Source organism: Passer montanus, unplaced genomic scaffold (genome assembly GCF_014805655.1).
Source record: "Passer montanus isolate IOZ18808 unplaced genomic scaffold, ASM1480565v1 scaffold5, whole genome shotgun sequence".
Lineage (NCBI taxonomy): Eukaryota > Metazoa > Chordata > Aves > Passeriformes > Passeridae > Passer > Passer montanus.
In genome coordinates this window covers 4,256,290-4,278,451 of record NW_024369929.1, presented here as the reverse complement: position 1 = coordinate 4,278,451, position 22,162 = coordinate 4,256,290, and the positions used below count along the sequence as shown (strand labels likewise).

The 22,162-nt window shown below is 39.5% G+C and overlaps 1 protein-coding gene across 7 annotated transcripts in view; it reads right to left on the bottom strand.

Annotated features, from left to right (window-relative positions):
* Nucleotides 1-22,162, bottom strand: part of SLTM (SAFB like transcription modulator) — a 28,128-nt gene that overhangs the window by 5,663 nt on the left and 303 nt on the right. The window contains exons 2-20 of one of the 7 annotated variants that reach the window (XM_039723627.1): nt 21,672-21,759; nt 14,981-15,054; nt 14,503-14,688; nt 14,015-14,062; nt 12,995-13,022; nt 11,188-11,656; nt 10,578-10,627; nt 8,316-8,434; nt 6,570-6,719; nt 6,367-6,476; nt 6,118-6,278; nt 5,708-5,799; nt 5,322-5,485; nt 4,074-4,248; nt 3,391-3,515; nt 2,717-2,887; nt 1,638-1,952; nt 1,089-1,239; nt 217-374 (exon numbers count right to left, since the gene is read on the bottom strand). In XM_039723627.1, the coding sequence (XP_039579561.1) occupies nt 217-374; nt 1,089-1,239; nt 1,638-1,952; nt 2,717-2,887; nt 3,391-3,515; nt 4,074-4,248; nt 5,322-5,485; nt 5,708-5,799; nt 6,118-6,278; nt 6,367-6,476; nt 6,570-6,719; nt 8,316-8,434; nt 10,578-10,627; nt 11,188-11,656; nt 12,995-13,022; nt 14,015-14,062; nt 14,503-14,688; nt 14,981-15,054; nt 21,672-21,759 (2,834 nt within the window). The remainder of the gene's footprint in view (nt 1-216; nt 375-1,088; nt 1,240-1,637; nt 1,953-2,716; nt 2,888-3,390; nt 3,516-4,073; nt 4,249-5,321; nt 5,486-5,707; nt 5,800-6,117; nt 6,279-6,366; nt 6,477-6,569; nt 6,720-8,315; nt 8,435-10,577; nt 10,628-11,187; nt 11,657-12,994; nt 13,023-14,014; nt 14,063-14,502; nt 14,689-14,980; nt 15,055-21,671; nt 21,760-22,162) is intronic. The other 6 variants (XM_039723623.1, XM_039723626.1, XM_039723624.1 and 3 more) reach the window with 6 other exon arrangements.

Here is a 22,162-nt window from a genome sequence, read left to right as displayed (position 1 = left end):
AGAGACTTTGCAAGAAGTCCCTCAGTGCTGTGCTGCTGGGCCCTGCTGGCAGCAGCAGCACCCTGGGAGCCCTGTGCTGGCCAGGCAGGTGGGGCTGTGGCTGGGCAGCAGCCACAGGGAGTCACCCTGCTGCCACCCACACTGCTGCCCTTCCCAAGGACACCACAGCCTGCAGGGGCTCAGTAGGGAATGGAGAGGAAGGAGTGGTTTCTGTACCTTGTATGTGGAGCCATCATGCCCCCTCCTCCACGGCCATCTCCCATTCTCCTTGTGTCATGATAGCCACTCCCTTGAGAACTAGGTCCATGCCATTCTTTCCTTGGTCCAGCTTCACGACTGTGGCGTTCTACGACGTGTCTGTCCTCGTTGTAGTGCTGGGGACAAAGTGACACACAGTCATCCTCACAAAGAAGGGGCTCTTTTACCTACAAGCAACAGGTCTGTCAAGAAAGATAAGCTTACAGCTGATAGAATAAACACAAGTCTTTCAAGATTTCAGTCCACAGGCTGCTCACACATGTTTACAATATTCCTGTTAATTCTAGGTAACAGACTTAGTTGCAATGATGAGTGTGTGGGTATGCACTGAGTGAGGTTCCACAAACTCATACTTTACTGTCAGTTCTGCCCCGAACTCATCACTGGTATAAAACTCAGGAAGAAGAACATTAATACGTTTTAGATACTTCAGGAGTTACCAGCAGGAGTGAGTTAATCTGTAGTCTTTAAAGACAAGTCTTGCAGAAGGATTTTCACTTAGTATCACATTACAAACTGCACTGAAAATAGCAGGCAGTGAGTGTATGGTTAAAATCCTGAAAAACTGACAACAAATTCTCAAAAGCTTAATCTACTCTCTCAGGTATTGTTCTTATCATAAAGATGCTGGCATCATAAAGAAGAATAGGGTAATTTTTTTGTAATTTTTTGGGTTATTAGAAAAGAACCTTTAACATAAAGAAAGCTAAGTTGAAAATAAGGCAGAACGCTTGTGAATCATTTTGATGATGTTACATGGTCATTTTTCCAGCATGAGTCTGCATTTTCCAGCCTCTCCTTCCCGCACAGCACACAAGAAGGTGACTCACTTGTCCTCCACCTCTCTCTCCCATGACGCCCCGCTCTCCTTCCCTGCCTCCGTAGCCCGAGGCGCTGCTGCGGCTCCCGGGAGGCGCTCCCCTCACGTGGCCCGACACTTCCCTTCCCGACCGATCCGGCCGCTCGCCTCTGTAAAAATTGCTTTCATCAAAATTGGGGTTTCAGTATAGTTGAATTGGTACCAAATCACAGCACATGTAGACAACAGAGATTCCTGTGGTTCCTAGCAACCTGCAGTGACTTCTTAGATACATTCCCTTAGATCTATGTGGCTTTTTAAATAATTCAAGCTCATGTGCTACTTGTTTACATCTGCATACACAAAAGCCTCCTTATCTCTGTTGCTACTCATGATTAAGAACAGACTGCTGGGAGTCAGCAACCAGTTCCTAGATGAGATTTAGCATTTGATACCCTGCATATTTCTTCTTTAGGAGGAGAGGGTCTATTCTCTCTTTACACACTAATTCTTGAGGAATTGCTGCTATGGATGAATTCTACAAGAATCAGTCCTTTCCCTGGCCAGTCAGCACATTTACCTGCCATCCCGTTTGTCTGTGCTGATGCTCCCCTCGCCCTTCCAGCTGGTTTGCCGAGGCGGGTTGGAAGCGGTTTCTCTGGGGTGCCGGCCGTGGGGGATTTCTGGTCTGTCGTGAATGATCACCGTTCTCCTTTCGTCTCTGTCTCCTCGCACCTCGCGTCTGTCCGTGTCCCGGAGTTCGCTTCTTGCCTGCGGTGGTTCATTTCTTCTGGACTCGCTGAAGGTCTTGGGGTATCTCTCAAAGCCTGGCTCTTCTCTTCGTGCTGTTGGGCGAGTCTTTTTTGCCTCACCTTGATTTACAAAACGATCTCGCCTAAGTTGTAAAAGTAGGAAAGAGTCATTTGCTTGTTTCCCATTTGCACCTTTCTCTGCATGTGTAAGCACGTACATGAGGATATAAAATATCATTCATCTCTGCATTAGTTGTTTGTTACTATATATGTGGAACAGAAATTCTTCCCACCCCAAACTGTATTTATTTCTAGAACTGTAATTTTGAGCTTGAGTTCTAACAGCCAGTTAAACATTTCTTTATGCTTTTATTTGTTCCTATTTTGGTCAGTGTAATTTAAGCAACTATGGGGCTGCCTTTTTGCCCACTATGAAATGGGGAATGCTGGATTTCCCAAGTCAGAATTGTATTTACAATTGTAGTTCACTGCAACCTAAAAGCAGAATTCCAGAAGCTACAATTATATGGTCTTAGCTTTACTAGTGGTTACTGGAACCATGAAGTTCCACCTGGAACCAGCATTTCCTGCACAGTAAATTACACAGGTAATCCACAGGAACTTATGACTAGATGTGGAAGAGGAAGGAATAATTGCAAAAATCCTTTTGAAATGTCTCACAAAAAGGTCACCAGGTAGCTAATTTAAAGTCCTCAGAGAAAACCAGATTAGATTCCATTATAAAAGTGGCCAGTCCTGAAGACACAAGAAATGTCAGGACAGTACTGCAATTCTATTATATCAGAACTGTGTAAAGCCTGTAGCACCACGTTCAGTTTTGAACAGTCAGGAGTGAAATCCACAGAGACGCTGGCACACAAATACCTGCTCCATTATCTAAACTTACCTATCAAAAGAAGATGATGGAACAGAAGAACCTTCTGGATATCGACCTCGTTCTCTGTGATCAAAGTCATTGAACCTGTTCTGCTGGCGGCTGTAATCTGAGCCATGGCCAAAACGTGCATCTGTATCAAGAGCCATCTTCTTACTCTCATTCCAGTAAGGATCATCTCTCCTTTAGCCAAAACAAAGGAACCCTCATCAGTCACCTGTAGCCAAATCAAGGCCTAATACACAGAAAATTGTTGAGAGTCAGTTGTCTATTTTAGGAGATGCTCATTTGATCTTTGGAAAGCCACTGACAAAGGTAGACTTTTTAAAGAGTAGTAGACAAAATCATTTAAGACAACACCCAAAACTAACCATCCATTTAGCAGAAATATGAATTCTTAAAGTAGAAGCTTCAACCATTAAGGCAGAACAGCTTTTCTAAGCAAATGTTTTAGACTGTGGCTTTTTCACACAATAAAAATTAATTCACGGGATGCTTTTCTAATTTCAAAGCTCCCTCCTAAGATAAGGAGTGTTCCATATTTGTCATAAACTGATGTCAAACCAATACCAGAAATCCAGTTCTTCTGTGAAGAAGACCTGCTTCAGATCCAAATGCATTTTCAAATCTGATACAAGGCTTGTAGCTCTTTATTACGTTCTGCAAAAGACCAGTTTGAGAATTACCTGTGATCTACATCCCGTGGCCGTTTCAGAGAATTCCTCTTCTCCTGTTCGTACCGCAGCTGCTGCTGCTGCCGCCGCAGCTCCTCCCTCTCCCGCGCGATTCGCTCCGCTTCTTTTCGGCGTTCCTGCCACAGAAGGAACCACAGAGCAGGTCTTTACTAGGGATACCCACAGAACACTTAGCAAGGACACAGACCTATCCCTTGTCAGTTTTCTGCTAAAGGTTACCTGATAAAATTCATCCTTGGGTAGCATCTAAGACTAAAGAGCACAGGGAAGTTCTCTAAAAAAGTAGACAACAGATCTGAACATGCTATTGGCTGTTACATAGAAATGTCTCCAGGTAATTTCTTTTATTACTACTGTATTTATTGCCCACAAACATTTCCTGAAGTTTGCAGTGGTATTTTATAGGAAAAATCCAGTCAAATTATGGAAGAGTGGTATAGACAAAGTGATCTACAATACTTCATGTTTAGAGACTGACTTGTATAGCTGCTACAGGTGCAAGCATTTTACATTAAATTACTCCCAAGCAAACAAGATGAACATTCCCATTGTTGTACAATGTGAATTATGTAATGTTTGGCTGGGTTGTATTAAAGAAAAAGGACCAGGTAGAAGAGCAAAATGGGCCATCCTCCAAAAAGCTCCTGCACAGTGCAGAGCACAGCTCTGCCCACCTGCTCAATCCGAACACGCTCTCTCTCCAATCGCTCCCGCTCCATCCTCTCCCTCTCCAGCTTCTGCCTCTCGATTTCCAGCCGCTCCCTCTCCCTCTGCAGGCACTCCTCTCGCTCGTGCATTATCCGGATCCGCTCTCGCTCGCGGCGCTCTCGCTCCGCAATTTCTCTTCGCCTGAAGAAAAAGAAAAGAGGTAGCAGAAATTCATCTGAAAAATTCTGTCATCCAAAACTAACATCACCTTAGGCATAGACATTTAAAAAATTAATTCAGAGTAAGCTCTTCACAGAAGTCCTTGCACCAGAAGTCTACTCCTTTTAGCCCCAAGTAACCAAAGTGGTTTTAGCTTATCTACAGAACCATTAGCAGATAACTGATAGGAAAAGTTATTTCAAGAATCATTTCTTGATGTATTTTACTCTTAATTTGGATTTCTCCTTTGTCACATGGCACACAGTAACAAGAGTATTCAGCAGCCAAGGATATGATTTGAAATAAATGCTATTTAACTTTTGTCTTCTTCAAGCTAACAAAACATTTACTTAGGGTTTTCTGCCCAAAAAGACAAACAGATGGCCAATCATGACCATTCCAGTATGCACTAGTTAGTAGACTCATAAACAAGACTTCATCTTGCTTTCTTCTTTTTACCTCCCATAATACAGCCCAGAGGAAGCACAAAAGGCATTTTCTCCTTTAAGCTCTATGCTTGCTGGGAATTCCTTTGTTTAGGAATTGTTTCCCTCTGTTTTGGGAAACCCAGCTAACAACACAGCTCATTTAACTGCTCTTTGCAAGCTTTTGGCCATATGAAAACAGCAGAACAGAACAGTGTAGCCATTTGGTCTTTCTATTTAAAGGGTCAAGATTGTTTGTTTTTAAACTGAGAATGTTCTCAATTACAAATCAAGCATAATACAAACAAGCAAATCCCAAACACTACTTCTGGCCCTGTCTTCTAGTCTACTTCTCACCTTTCCAAAAAGAAAACTGGCATGCAGTGACACTTATGAGATAGAGCCCCCACTATAACAAACTCAAAGCCATGTGTGTACATATATAGCTATGAAAAGATTACACAAAAATGTTGGAGTTTGTTAATTCCCAAAAAGATACTGTTAGGTAGAGTCCCAGACTTTAACATCTGGTTAGAAGGCTTGACAGAATGCATTCTGATTAGATTTCTAAATATAGTATCTGATCAATTAATGTATACAATAGCCTTTAGCAAAAAGTTGAATTACTACCTTCGCAGTTCAACAGCTCGTCGTATTCTTTCCAATCGAACCATGTGCTCTCGCAATCTCTGTTCCTTCATCTTTTCAAAAGGCAAGATATCCTTTCTACCCCTGTATTCCCTGAATTTCACTTTCTCTTGAATAATACGCTCTTTGTTCCTCAATATCTGTGGCTATAGATAGAGATTACAATGGTTATTTCAGAAGTCTCATTCATTTAGGGAGATTTCTGGATGCTACGTTCAAGTATGATTAATGACTTAGCAATCCCAAAGCATACAAAGCTTCTATCTAAGCTTAACAATTACTGATAGTTTATTGACTCTTCAGTGCAAATATCAACTGCAAGGTAGGATCAAATCAGGTAAGGATTCATCAAATCTATAGATACTTACTTTATCAAACCTTCCCCTTCTAACTGTCCTAGTGTGGCCTTGGTCTCCTTTTGTTTGGTCTAAAACTACAACTTGACCTGGGCTTTTACCACCTAGTGAAGGGGGGAAACAAAAAAAAAATAAAAGAACGTTTAAAAACACACACACACAGCTATCTCCATTTCCCTATTAAAAAATTCTCCTTAGTGAAATTTCTAAATCTCTGACGTAAACTGGTACTGGTAGGAGAGGCATACCAGCACATGCCTGTAATTAAATATTAGTATAAAGTATGGAAGTAATAAATGTGTTACTGGAGTCTAAAAAAGAACAGCTGTTTAATTGTCTGGTTTCCAGTAAGAGCAAGAACATGCCCCCAAGACAAGTCAGACACACAGATTCAACAGGAGGAAACAGGCTATATGGCATACTTATTCTTTTCTTTTCTTCAGTTTTTTTAGTGGATTCTTGATTAGGGCCACTTGTTCCATTATCACTCTTCTCATCTTTACCTTCTGTTTTCTTGGTTTCTTTACTTTCTTTTTTTTCAGATTTCTCTGATTTCTTTTCTTCTTTTTTGGTTGATGGAGTTCTTATTAGGAAAAAGAACACAAAAATCCAATGAGGGAAAATTCAGCTTAGAGGATTTTCACAATTTCAGAAGATGTAAAATTCCTTACTTGCTGGCTTTGTCACTTGATGCAGTCTTCTTATCTCCTATGCTCCTACCCGAACTAGATTTCTCATCACTTTCCTTCTTCAATTCTTTTTTGGAGGGATCACCTTTCACCTATTTTTTTTTTTTTCAAAAGCAAATAGGTTAATACAGATTCTTATAAAAGATGGTCTATTTTGGGAAAAGTCTTCATGTTCTGAAACCTACTTTCTCCACAGAGATCTGCTGTCCGTGCAGCTCTGTGCGGTGCAGGTGTGCGATGCACCTGGCCACTTCTGTGCTAGAGGACATGGTCACTATGCCGTAGCACTTTGCCCCCGGGCTTCGTGCATTTGTGACCACCTTTGCACCAAGTACCTATGCAAACAGAAAGAATTCAGGTTCTGAGAGAGACATTTCTAAGGAAGTTATGTATTCCAGTAAGATTTTTACCCTAGTATATAAGAAAACAAAACAAATTCACCCCAACCCCTCCAATTCACCAGCAATGTAACTCCCACCCTGCTAGAAAGATTGACTGACACTCCCAAATTCTCAAAAGCTTGGAGAACTTTATCCCAACTTGCACATCAAGGCATATTAATGCTTGCATCCTGTTTTGACCAGTCACCTCTTCATGTCCATTATCAAAATGCTTCTCCTCAGTTATTGTCAAAATTCATTCACAGAAACACAACTGTCCTGAATTTGATTAGTTCATCTCTGACAGATGAACCCCCACAAAAAAACAGCAGCTGCCAATTAATGGCAGGAAGGTATAAACAGTATTATGTAGTAACTTAATAAGGGAGCCAATTCTTTAAAGTCATCCAGCAAGTGTGTCAGCTAAGCCATTTTAGCAGTCAGCTCTGACATCTGCTTCTTCAGAAGGTATTAACCTTCATGCTCCTCCTCCTCCTTGCTAGAATTTCTATGGCCACTGGAGCTAGTCTTTTTGCCATAGTCATGCCCTAAAGGCCACAATTTTATCTTTCTAGCTGTAATCAATTTTATCTTTTTAGCTGTCTAGACAGTCATGAAATATTTCCCAATCAATTTTAAAACTGGGAAGCTACATAAATCTAAGTACCAACCAGCTTTACAGTGAAAACAGCCAAGTAACTAACTGGAAGTTTCAACAAAATATACTCCCAGGTGTCCACACTTGTGGATGCATAAAATAAAATCACCTACTAAATTCATTGGAAACATCAGATATGCCATAATCAGCACACACACTTGACAGTCACAGGGCTCAGGTTCTAACTCGTTCCCAAGATACAATAACACCACACCTGCACAGGCCTACACACACACTACAAATTCACATAATTATCAGCAACTCCTTTGAGAAAATGAGAACCCTGGGTTTAGAAGACTACTCAGCTTTCAAGATTTCCACATTGTTCTATGGAATTTGTATGTTTCAATTAACCAAAATTGGGAAAACAGACTTAATTTAAGCAGACTAAAAAATAAAACCATTACATCATTGAAAGAGTCCCCAAAGGATCACACATTAAATGTCACATCTTTTTACCAATTCTTCCCATTCATAAGCCTTCAGAACACATTTTAAAAACAGTCTCCCAAAGCAGGATGTTCTTTAAACACTATTTGTCTTACAATTTTATCAGTTAGTACACTATCTCGCACTCATGGTTAAATACAGTTGCTACAAAGGAACAAAACCATCACTAGTTTAAAATCCAGTCCTGACCAGAGTATTCAAAATATTTGTGAAATTTATTTTGTACTTATCTTACCTCCACAGGAAGAAAAACCTCTTATAAAATGAACATATAATTCTTCCTGTAAGCATACACTCTTACTGCTGCAATATGGGGTTTTAGATTGCACTGGTCAGATACTTCCTCTATACCTTTATTTAAATCAAGTATTTATTTCTGTAACTGAATAAAGGAGGGGGAATAGACACACACCACACACATGGTATCACACCCCATAAAATACCTTTCCATATTTGCCAAAGAGATTTTTCAAGTCAGCAGCTTTTGTGTTGGAAGACAGTCCGCTAACCCAGAGGTTTCTAGTTGAACTTCCACTGCTACCACTAACACTGCTCGTGCTTCCTGAAACAAGTTTTACAAAACAGCCAAAAAATTAAGGAGACAAAGGTACCATGAATATTTAACTGAAGTGTTGCTGAAAAGAAACTTAGCCTGTTACCTCTAAGTAATAGTTTATCTGGTTACCTTTCTTGAAAAGACTTCTATAGAAAAAAAATATATGCCATAAGATTTCATTCATTTAACAAGAATTCATTCATTTAACACCAACAGCTTGGCTAGCTTGTACCCAAAGGTCAGAGACAGAAAAATAATACAAATCTTTGTTAAAGGCATGCTTTACTCCTCATTTGGGTAGGTACATTTAGCTTTGACATCTAGCTCTTATCATTAGCTACCATCCACAAAAATGTTTTGGGTGTTTTTTGTTATTTTTTTTTTTAATTTTATTTGTTCTCCATCATGATGTCTGTACACTGCTCAAGTTACCAGAGACAGCAGAAAGGCAAATACAGGAGACTTGGATAATCCCAGCCTCCAGAATCATGTCATCAATTTCAACAACTTCTTGAAGTATCAGCTTTATCCAGAGCAGTTTTTATAAAATACTACTGGATGTAGAACTAGATAAAACCCACCAAAATTATTTCCCACATACTAAAGAAAATACTAAATAAAAGCTGGAAAAACATTATGTGCCTTAAATACTCCCCTCACCCCATATATTAGGTATTTTTGCAACAACACAGCAAAAGAGATTCATGTAATCTCATTCCCAGTATCTTTCAGTCTTCAGTTATGTAGTTCAGCCTGTTGTTGTTTGCTGCTAAATAAATGAACTGCTTTGGGATATGTTAAAATGCAGCCAGTCCTACAGGCAAGACCAGAACTAGTCTCCATCTTGACAGCTGGAAAATCTGGTGATATGCAGAGTTTTAAAAGGTAATTTAACCATCTTGATAAAAAAAAGATAGCTTTGTTTCTTCAATGCATCAAGATTAACATACTAAGGTTATCTTGATATTAGTTAGATATATAACAAAGAAATTCTTCCCTGTGGGCCCTGGCATGGGCTGCCCAGAGAAGCTGTGGCTGCCCCATCCCTGGAAGTGTCCAAGGCCAGGCTGGACAAGGCTTGGAGCAACCTGGGACAGTGGAAGGTGTCCCTGCCCACAGCAAGGCATTGGAATGAGATGATCTTTAAGGTCCCTTCCAACCCATAATACTCTATGGTTATGTCATACACTTGGACCACCAATAAGTACCATTAATCAGCCACTATCCTGGCTTTGGCTGTGTGTACTAAGCAAGCCTTAAACAGAGACTATCACAGTTATCACATACGCTACATAAATGAAGACACAGCAAATCTGCTTTCAGTTTCTTTGTAAGCATGTAACTGTCATGAAAAGACACAATTATGTCTGCCACAAAAATTTCCTCTCAAATTCATTGATCAGGTAAAGTTTCATTTGTTCCTTAGTGTTATGCCAGAGATTCTGTGACAAAGATTTTGGCAGAAAGGGAGTAGGTAAAATAAGGAGACACATGAGCTCACACAAACGCATCTGTTCAACCATGAAGCATCAGTAGAACTGGTGACATGAATGTGCTCTTGAGCTCCACTCTTCAAATTTGTAATCTTAATACAGGCTTTTATGGAAACAGATGGAAACTCCAAGGCAAAAAAATAGGTTCAAATTTAATACATTAAACAGCCACAAGTGCAATTCTGCAAGCTGGCATCTCAGCTACAGTATTTGTTTGAGAATTCAGTTTATTTAAAAATGAGTTAGAATTACAAACAAGACAAAAAATTTAATTGACATTACATTTAAGTACTTGCAATTATTTTTTGCTTGTTTTGCTGTAAGTTACAGCAGACTTATCTGAAAATTATAGCTTCTCATCCAAACAAAGACTTGGGAAATGTTAAATGAATTTGCTTCCAAAAGTATTTTGCAACAGAAGAATATATTTTCATCAAGTCTTTAGAAAAAGTGTTTTTGATCTTATGACAAACCTGGCATAAGGAGAAACAAAATATATGGACACATACATATAGCAAATGACTACTGTACCTCTAGCATAATTTACTAGAGATGGCTGAGCTCAGTCATATAAACCATTTTATTACGTGGCAAGCAATTTGTCAATCAGGAAAGCATTTAGTTCATGAAATACTACTCTAATTCATAATAGTTACCTTTATCATCCTTTGATGTTGTCTTGCTTTCTTTAGATTCCTTAGTAGAGCTAGAGAAGCAAATTAAAAAAATCAGAAGAAAGTTGAAACTACAGAATTTGGTGTTGCATTTTATACTACTAACACTAACAGACAAGTTAACATTTCAAAAAATAAAAATGAAAAAGGGCCAGACTGTATATTTGAACAAATGATTCCCTTATGGATTCTTGCACTGATTTTCCCCAAGATGCCTGAAGATCTAGATTTTCTGACAACTCTATTCAGTGGATATATGGCAATCTTCTCCAGATTTCAGGACGGGGACTTGACTTCATTTTGTGTTCTTAGAACTGATAGCTGTTCATTACCATCATCACAAGGACATTTAAAAAAATCGTCAATTTGAAAAAAATAAATAAATGCTGACAATTCGACAATGCAATCAGTAGGACATAGTGTCTATACGAAGATCTTGAATTTTAAAAAGTAACTTATGGCGGTCAAAAAACCTACAGGCAGGAGCATAGGATACTAATTATAAGATTCTTGCTGCTACCCCCTTAATGTAGAGTGATCTTATTGAATGCTGGTACTCAGTATCGTAAAGAACTGACATAGAAAAACAAACCTCTTTGCTTGACCAGAGGCCCCAGTAGACGAGGGACCTTTCTTCAAAGTATCCTTTTCTTTGTCTCCAGATTCTGCTTTCTTTGAACCTTCTCTGGCTTCCTTCTTGACGGGATCACCCTTCACGCAGTCTTCCTTCTTACCATCTTTATGGTTCTCAGTCACCTCATAGTCCTTGCTTTCCTTCTCCAGGCTCTGTGAAATGGTATCCTGCACATCCTTTGGCTTACTTGCTTCAGAATCTGTAATTTTCACATTTTTACCTGTTTCTAGGAGGTCATCACCATCAAAATCCAGAGTGATGGCATCTTCGGCCTGGATTGTAACCGATATGTTATCATCCTCAGCTTCTTTCACAGAGGTGTTAGCTTCCATCTCTTCATGAGCCGTGTGATCAGCCTCAGCTAGGCTTTCTTCTGAAGGAAGAGGTTTAGATACTTCTTGTGTACCATCACCAGAACCTGCTTTATCTAAGAGGATTTAACAGGAATAAATATGGCAAAACAAGAAGTTTAAACAATTTCATATGCATAAGCTAGAATAGGACCTAGAAAATACAAAGCCAGTTATTAGCACTGATGGAAGGTTAGAAAAAAACACAAGGTGTATTAACACAAATATAAATCCTTTACCCAGGATCACTTATTCTTCATGGCAAAACACATTTTCTAGAGACAAATACCAAAACATTAGGAGGGAGAATATGGTTCCATCCTGGAGATACCCGTTCTTCATAAGAAGTATCCATTTTCCAGTTTAGGGTTTAGCATTCCAGAAGAACAGTTGCTTTGGATGTTCACAGTTTGATTAATCTGTCTTTGAATCTTCCTGGTTCCAGAACTTCCAACCTTCCCAAATCCGAAAGCATTACAGTCTTGGAGAATTCAGCCATCTTCCACATTGGTGTTCGCTGTTCTCTTCCTCTCCAAGCAGTTGCTTGGCAGTCAAGTGAGTACAAGGCTGCTGCAGAACATGGATGGGTGAGCCTTAATCCAGAGTTCGTAGACAAATGGTCTCAATCTTCATCCACTGGGCAGGTTTTCCATCTCAGTCCCACAGAGACATCTCCAGGCATCTGTATTCTTGGATGTGCACAGATGAGACACTTCGGCCATGGGTCCCTCGTAAACACGGAGTCTGTAGTGTAATCCTGTAGCTTCAGTAATGTGTTCATTCCATCTTGTGTAAAGTGATGGTGTTCCATGTCCTTTCGAGTCCACAAAATGTAGAATCCTTGTGACTTCTGTCCAGGAAGTCTGTTTGCCCAAATGCATTACATTCCTTCTAGAGTTTCACTAATGAGCACAGCTTAAAAAATGGTAGCCACTCCACAGGTTTTCAAACACCTGTTTTACCATCCTATGTACAACTGGTATTCCTAAGTGACAGTAAGCCAAGCATATGATGGTCCATACATTTGTGGGGTGCTCAACTTCAGTGTGAGAGTGCAGCATTTCACTCAACATCAGTTACTGCAGTGCAAGTTGGAGGCTTTGGCATCAACACTTACCGTGTATTAAAATCAGTCCTTGAATACTATGGGTTTTATTAAGAATCATAGTATTGCAACTACATTATACATCCACCACAGTAACTGATAAGTACTGTAATCAACTCTTAAGAGTAAAGTAACTCTTAGGAGTGAAATAAACTGACTGCAGTGATTCCAGGTGCTGAGCTCAGTGAGGAGACAACTGATACTTAGTGCTGGAGATAAGCCTAGTATTAGTAGAGATTGAATGTTACAAGAGAAAGTTGCCTGCTCTACCAGAGTAAGACCTCTGAACTCTATTAAACTTTAGACATACCTTTCTCATTTTCTTCATCTTCCCCATCCTGCAAGAAAAGGAAGTCAACACTAAATGTCTCCTATTTTGAAAGTTTAAGCAGAACAGTTTGAATTTTTCATAAAATTTCTATTGTATGAAGGCAAATGCTGACATAAAAACTGTTTCCAAAGATTATCCAGGAACCAAACTCGTGCACCTCCCTTGTCAAATCACTAAAAAATGTTATGAAACTTCTTTATGAAACAACTTTGCACTTGCAGTTTGCAGCTGATTGGGACATGCAGACATTGTCATACCCCCTCAACTCAATGGGACATTTCTAAACTATTCCACGTCTTACCAAAGCCTTCAGAATGGATGTCAAGCTGCTGATTACTGCTTTCAGAGAAATGCAAGCAGTCCATCACTAGCTTTAAAAGCTCAAGAGAGAAGTCACAAACTAGGCAGCCTCCCTCCAGTAACTACTTAAAAATGAAACTCTGATTTCGATATGTATTTACTTATTTCTCATTAGTTTTACAGAGAAAGAGATGCCATGTGAGATGTCACTTTCCAGACATCAGTCCCATGTAACTCAGAATGAATTTCTGAACTTAGAGATCAGATATTAGTATTAACACCAAAAAGCATCCTTAAACAACCCTGCCCCATTCCACACTCCCCACATTCTGCAAGGGCAAACTTCTACATTAAACAGAAGTTCTAAACTCCTGTACAGGCTGTACAGACTGCAACAGCATCTGGCATAGCCCTCTGATGTTTTTAAGGGAGTGTGAGACATATTCCTTGTGAAGTCTATGCACTGAATACTCCTAAATTGTAGATATGACTTATGTCTTTAAATAGGTCGACTTACTTGGCATCACAATTCTCTGCATTACTAAATATTTGATTGAAAGCTCCCCATATAGTTTACCTTTATAGCCTTACATCATCTGACTCTAACATGCATGCTGGAACAGAAAAACCAATCTAAAGTGATCTTCTCCAACTACACAGACACAAAAATCAGCTTAACAGAATGCATTTAGAACTCACATGGACAGCTGGAAAAGTGTAATCTTCTATGTCTGGACCTTCATTTTCCTATGGAAATAGAAAAGGGACAAGATAAACAAACTATTTAGAAGACACTCAAACATTCAGAGGGTCAAGAGATTCCATTAGATCAGTAAACATTTAAGTGGATACACACTCAACAATGTGAACATCCAAGAGCAGTTCTCCTGATGTAAAGAATCTGAACACTGAACTGAAAGGCACAAGTCCCTGCTAGTACAGGGGACCACTCAGGAACTAACTCTCTATGGACTCTGCTAGAATTTTATCAGTGCCACATTTGTTTCAGGACTATTCAAATACAAATCAAGGCAAACAGAACCAAAAGAGTAGAGTAAAAAGAAAAAACCCTGTATTTTAGAGATAAGCAAGACAAACTGAAAAACTAGTTCTGACTTCCCAATAACAAACACTAAGAAAAATGTATATTTTGCTAATAAAAATTCATGTAAAATATAGCCAAGTACCTGATTTTCAGAATCCTTCTCCACATCTTCTGTTGTCTCCACTGGCTCCAGGTCATGGTATCTTTTCTTTTCTGCAGATGGTAGTTCTTTAGAATTCAAGTTCTCATCTTCAACAGATTCTTTGAAGTCTTTCAATTCATCATTTCCATCTTGATCACTTGCATCTTGAGTCTCCAATTCACTTTCCTTTTGGTGTGAACACAAATACTTGATATAACTACAAGTATTAGCTTTATTCTGAAATAATCACAGCTAGAATCAGTGTTTCTCTGCTGGATAAGTGTCTTACATGCATAATAAATTTCATACCATGTTTTAAAAACCCCCCAGCTTCATACCCTTAGGCATCACACTGTGAATACAATAAAAACAATGCTTCAAATTTCCACATAAATTAACACAAAGAAAATGGAAGCTTTTTCATTAACTGAAGTCAAACACTGATGTTAAATACAAAAATGGAAAAGTTTTTACATACTTTTATTACCTTGACAAAGGAGTCCTCTTCTACTGAAGCATCACCAGCCAATTCATCAGCTTCCTGCTTTTTACCTGAAATGATGGGATATGCTGTGGCTAGACCTGCTATGTAGAGCACACTTTTAATACTGATTATGTGTTTGGCCTTACTTTATTATTCTCTACTTGTTCTAGTTTAGCTGGATTGTTCACTATAGCATATAATATAGTGAATATACATAATACATGTAATATATACACATATATAAAATATATAGTGAATATATAATATATATAATATAGCCCTCCAAAAACAGAGTCATTTTTAAGATAAAGAGATAAAATGTCAGCTGAGTGAGAATGAACAATCAATGCTGCTCAATAAACAAGTGGTTACATCCAAGTTAGTGATCTTAATGCTTATTCTTCTATTTTGAGTGATAATGGAATCCAGGAGAACATTGAACTAGAAACTAAACATTTTCCAGAATTCCTGAGGTTAACTAGACATTATGACTTTGGAGAGGTCTTGCTTTAGAGGATAACTAACATCACTGAGAAATTAGGTTAGAACAAACCTCTAAAGGTCATCTAGTCCACCCAATTGCCTGCTGAAAATTACAGTGAAATTCCAAGGACAATAGAATGTCTCAGGGCTTTATTTAGCTGCATCTTTGAATATCCACAAGCATGGCAATTCCAAGCCTCTCCAAACCACCTTTTTCAGTGCTTTTCACTAGAGGATGAAGTGAGGCAGAAGAATTGAGTAGGTGCAGCACTTCTGCTTTCTACAAATGCTGTACTGTATTAAGGGCCTGTTCCAGTGAGGAATGCTGCTCTTCCAGCACAGGCACACTTTTCTCTATTAGAGATGTCTCTGTGGGGATGATGACTAGACACAGTTCCCTTTGGAACCCACTGCATTTCCTTACTCTCCTGAAAAACAAGACCTAAGAACACTAGACAGAAACCTCTCCACACAAACACACCCTCTGAAGAACATTCTGTCTCTTTGATTCAGTCTATCAAAGATTAGCCTATGCAACAGTTTTCAGTAGCACAAGGTACAAAAGCAGCTCTGTTAGGAAGTGTCTTTACTGTATCTTCTACTGAAACTCAGTGTCAATTCAAATGCAAATGAGATGGCAGTCATAATTAACACTTAATGCTTCATTTTTTGGCATAGAATCTTCCCTCCTCCCTTCAACCTCTAATGAATGGCTAAACCAATTTTATAATTATTCCAAAGGAATATAAAAGAAAACCATAAGCCAAAATTCAACACAGTATGGACACCTCTGCTAGCTCAATTTTTTCAGCCATTAATTTCCATGGTCTTTCATATGCAGCTCTTAAATGCACTTCAAAGCTGGAAAGTAATCAACTACAGGGCAAGAAGCAACACTATTGCTTTGGTTTGCCTGGATTCCACTTGCTTTTACTCACTTCCCTGAAAGGCAGCACTCTGACCATACCCCTAGAAAAAGCACATTGCTGGTTTCAGTGCAGGCACACACTGATCTCCAGGAAAAGGCACATGGCAGAACCTATTTCTGTGACAGCAAAACATGAGGTTTGAACTTTCAAATCTAATTTCAGTGTCACTGATCTTACTTCACTTAAAAAAATGAACAAAAAACCCCAAAACCCACAGAAAGCCCTGGTTTATCCTTGTAATGCAATAGATTTGTGAGTTTTTGGTGCAAAAAGCCCCTGCACAGGTATGCTAAGGGAAGCCAGCTCTTCTCAGGAAGAAGTCTTACACTGGAAAGGACAGTTTCTGATGCCTGAAACAAAGACTGACTCAAATTTGTGCTAGCTTTTTAGTGTTCTGTGATAGAATCTACAGATCTCTGCAGATATCAACATAAATAAAAAGCAATAAGAAACAGCAAGGATTTCTACACACATTCCCCTGCTTTCTGTTTTACTCTCTCACATTTCAGTTTGTCTGTTAAACCTGAACAACCAAGTTTTTCCTGCATCCCATGTCCAGCTAAGCAAACACAGAGACAGGCAAGCACACAGGGCAGATGCCCAACCCTTTTAGCAACTCGAGCATAGACTATCATGAAAGCTATTCAAATCATTTAATAATTTAAATAATTTTGCCTGAGCAGCTATGGCTGGTGGAATAGAACCAAGACTTTACAGGGAACAGAAATGAAAACCAAACCAATGGCAAAGCTACCTCAAGTTAGCCCCATCATTATGCAACAGCAGCTAGAGAACTGTGTTTTATTGACTGGTCCTCATCAAGAACAAGTTACAGCATTCAGTAATGAAGCTGTTTTCTCTTTTATTTGCTACTAGATTAAGTAATGACTTCATTAGCCCTTCTATACTGTGTCTGTTGTCTTTGTAGCAAGCCCCATTTACTCTGAGTACCAGAGGTATTCCAAGACCTGAACAATGACCTTCACTTTTCAACTTCAAGCCAGAAAGTGGTATAAGTTTGCTCTCCCTCTCAAGTTCTGTGCCTCAGGTTACTTTGCTCTGGTTAGAGTTACACTGTGCCACTCCAAAGTGGCATTTCAAGGTTCTGATACAGTTAGTTTTCAGATGTTGGTACAGTAACTTGCCAAAAAGCCAGCATGCACAAAAAATTCAACAGCTGTCTGACTGACACTCATTTACAGTGGGCTGCTTAAAGGCACACTTGGCTCTTAAATTCACATGACCAAAATCAGATTGCAACACACACCTTACAGAAAACAACTGTTGCTCTGAACTTAGTGGAGACCAGTGCTGACCTGACTGAAGGGTAAGTTAACAAACAGAGCCAGAGCAGCTGAACCTTCTGCAGACAAGAGGCACAGCTGGTCCCCAGTCACACAAGCTGTCAACACCCAAGTTTCTGTACAGGTTTATCCAAGCAGTGGCTGTTGAAAATGTCAGTGTGTATGCAGCATTCACCACAGATCTGGGTGCTTAACAACACAAACACTCATTTACCTTGGAGTGATGGCACTCCTCTACAAGCCATGCTCAATCCCTTTTCTGGCAACAGCAATTGCTACACACCATAAAATTGCAACAGACTATTACACAGAGAACAAATCTTCTCCTTATAAGTAAGCAGAAGAATTAGAACATCTTTGTTGGTTTTACATTATGCAGGTTTAGCATTCATTTCATTTACAAGTCTTACAGTAGCACAAGATTATTCTACCTATTCATGGTCCTCCATGTGAGAAATTCAGGCTGGGTGTTTACAAAATAATAGAAGACTGTATTCTGGACAACTAGATATTTGCATCTCAGGTAGAAGCAGAGTGACACATACTTATCAGAAAAATTCAGAAGAATTAGTGTTTGCATTTCTTCTGGTATTCCTGCTGACACTCCCAACAGGGTTCTGTCACATCTAATGCTGAAGATTCATCAAAAACATGGAATAAGAGGGAAAGAGGAGATAAATCCTTACAATGGAATAAACCCTCTATAGCATTAAGAGGTCCAGTGCAACTTGAAAAGTATCATTTGCCACAATATTAACAAAAGTAAACAATCCTTTCCTAATTCTGAAATGGTACCATGAGGTACAGGAATATTTAAAGTCTTTTGCTGTGTCTAAAAAATACAGTTCTTAGTCATTCATTGTTTTTAGAAAGAAATGTCTGCAAAAACCAAGCGTACAACTTACTTTGTTTTGTTCTTATATTTAAGTAACTAAACAGTTTTAATAAAGAAGTCAAAGTTATTTGGGCAATAGTACAAGCCAGCCACTGACAGTTGTCAGCTATTGATCCAGAAACAGTATTGACAAACTGGAAATTCAGTTGCAAACTAGAGAGGTACTTAAGACAAACTAACAGGTACATAACTGGCCTCAGAAGCTTGTAGGGCAGCATATAAATATCTTTGCTCACATTAATTCTCCAAAGTTAAATATTATCAGCCTAAAATCTGTTCTTCACCCACACTAATTCCAGAACTCATCAGGAAAGTAACTTAACTTTCAATGACCAACTTTAATATTTCAATATTCAACAACATTTTTGACTGTAGATCCTTCAAAGGAGCATTCATATCAGAAACATCTGAAAAATATTTCATACTTGTAGTAAGGTAACTTCCTCTAGATACCAGACTAGGCAGCAGAATGGTCAGGCTTGAAAAGATAAGCTTTTCCCAAAAACTGTCATCTTTTTATAAAAAGAGAAATTCCTCCATAGATACCATTTAAATGCTAGGGTGGAGAGGCACAGCTGAGGCACTTAAAAAAGGAACACTTGGCATTTGTTCCTTTCAAACTTTAATTGGCAAAACCAACTGATCTTACCTATATACCTGTATAATCTTCTGATTAGCTGCTCTGCAGTTCTTTACCATAATTATTTAATTCAAGTAGCATCTGGAGAAAGTGTTCAATTTCTCCTAACTTTGCATGAGGATTGATCAAGGATTCTTGCTGGGTTACAGAATCCTTCTGCAAGCAATTTTTAAGTTGTATGAAATAAAGACCCACTCAATCTTTTGAGTGCTGCCCTCCCTTTTAGTAAACATACACCCAGAAAAAGCAAGGAAAGACAAATGTATCATTCCTCCCCTGCTTTTCTATTCTAATTTAGCCTGTATCAATATGTGAGATCAGGCTGTGGTAACAGACAGTGCCAGGGAATCAGAATCACACTTCTTCCACAGACCTTAAGAGCTCCAGTAAAACTGGTTACAGAACACTTTCAGGTCCAAGCCCTGTAGGCACCAGACACACTCTGTGACTTTTTGGAAGGACAAGCTCCTTCCTTCCCTCCCACTGGCCTCCCCTTCTGGCTGCTATGAGGAGGTTTAATCATCACTTCCACTCCCTGGCCTTTCCTGAAGATGTATTTTCCTTGTAAATGAGTACCTCATACTCCTACTCTCCTTTGTACAGCAATAACAGCACAGGCAAAAATACTACAGAACAAGTAATGTCATTAATTTTACTGCTGTCCACCAGTAAAATAATTAAAGACCCATCAGTATTAGTCTGAAGCTGTAGGGTGAGGGGAAAACAGGCATTAGCAAAAAGGCCTGGATCAATCTGTCAGCAAAATCAGTAAGGAGGAAAAACACCTCACAGTGAGTAGTTAAAAATCAAACAGTGTATTATTTCACACAGTTAGAAATAAACCAATACAATAAAAAAATACTTCCCCCTAGACTAAACAGTGAAATTTTTCATGTTCCACCAGGAACTTCCCATACTTTTGGCATAAAATTTGTTCATAAGACTTTTGTAATCTAAAAGGTAATGAGGAGAAACTCCTGAGCTTGCAAAGTGAACTGATAAGAACTTCACAAACTGTTTTCCTTTGAGGCTTACCAAGAACACACATGTCATATGCATGCATTAGGATCTGGGGCACAGGAGGGGTGGCAGGAAGAGCCACTGAAGCCCTGCCTCGGGCAGCAGCAGCACTGGCTGGCAAACTACAAAAAGCAGAAGCAAAATAGTCTAACTACCCAAGAAACCAGTTCAAGAACATTATGCATATCATGATATTAGTTTGGAGACTAGGAGGATAAAAAGCAGCAGATAAGAGAAGTGTTTGTCACAGCAGAACAGGGAGCCACTGAGATCTCTGTATGAAAAACTGTGGAAGAGTTTCCTTGTATTATCTTAATCAGCAGCTACCTTTCTAAAGCAGGGAATAAAGTAAGGCCATAGAAAAAAATGAAACCACATTTGAAAGTTTATTTCCTTTCACTTCTCTAATGTGTGAAAAGTGCAAAGTTATTCAAACTTTCTAAGCAGACAGATTTTCTTACTAATTTCACCATACACAGCGCCAGACTGACTGAATAATCACTTTGACCACAAAACTCAGCCCATGACAAGAGACAGGGCTGTAAGACTGTTCAGGTTCAAAACAGGCCCCTGTAGCACATGTGTGAACATTCTGAGTGTGTCTGTTCAATGAAAAATGCTGTGCATAAAGCAGACAGGTCCTTTCCCAGTACTAACAGATCACAGATGCTCCCAGAACAACTGAAAACACAAACCCAAACTACAGTCCCCCAGACTCCACACTCACAAAACAGTATTTAAATTCTCAGAAAAAAAAGAGCTGAAAAGTCTGAGAAAAAACACTGCCAAACAGATCAGCACAAAATCTAAATATTAATTTCTCCTAACAGAAACACTAAAATCTCTTAATTAGACATTCCACTGTGAGGTTTCAACACCAATTCAGAAAATTCATGTTTATAAATCCTGCCTTCTATAGAGAGCATGCTAACACACCCACACTACACAGTCCTCTTCAGGGAGTGACCCCTACCACATACTGCTGTGCCCTCATCCCCAGCCACGAGCAGCACTGCCCATGGCTGCAGAACCTCTGCTGTCACACAGACCCAGGACTGACACCCCACAGAGCCCCAGCAGCTCCTGCACCATCCTGCACCTGTAACAGCCCATGTTCAGGATCCCTGAGCACACACCAACCCATCCCAGCTCATCTACAGCACTCAGCACAGCTCACCAGGGCTGTGGGCACTACAGCCACTGCCTCAGAACACACATTTTCCATGCAGCTGGATTTCTGTCAATATATACTGCTCCAGCATGCCCATACACTGTCCACATACAGTGACTGACAACACACATGCAAGGCAAAAGACTTCTTATATGACAGAAGCTATAAACAGTAAAGTCACAACTGCACCCAAAATATAGAGCACATTCCTTCTTTATATCAAATGTATCAACAGATCCTAACCTTTGCCTTTAGTTGGTTTCTTGGTGGGTGTGTCAGCTGAAACACTTATTTCAATATTATCTGGATCACCTCCTTCCTCTTCAATAGCCTAAATGAGAAAAAAAAATACATTTTTAATGGCTTTCCGTGGAAAGCTGGACAGTCTGACTTCAGCAGAAGTCTGTAAGCCAAACAGTTCCTTCGGCATCTCAAAAAGATTTAGCAAAACACTCTGGGTTTAAAGCCGAAGAAGAGCAAGAGAACAGTAACGCTAAAGGCTGAGAGTTTCAGCTGTTAAAACGCCACTTTGTAAGCACAGTTTATCAAAGACCCACACGCTCCTCTTTGGAAGCGTAACACTAGAAGGCCACAACGACATCCATAGTGGCATAAAGGGCACCTCAAAAACAGGACAGCGGGAAGCACGGACACCCTTCAGCAACAGCCTGCCCCGGGGCCCGCCCGACGAGCTGCGGCGCCCGCGGCGCTGGGCGGGCCGCAAGGCCGCGGGG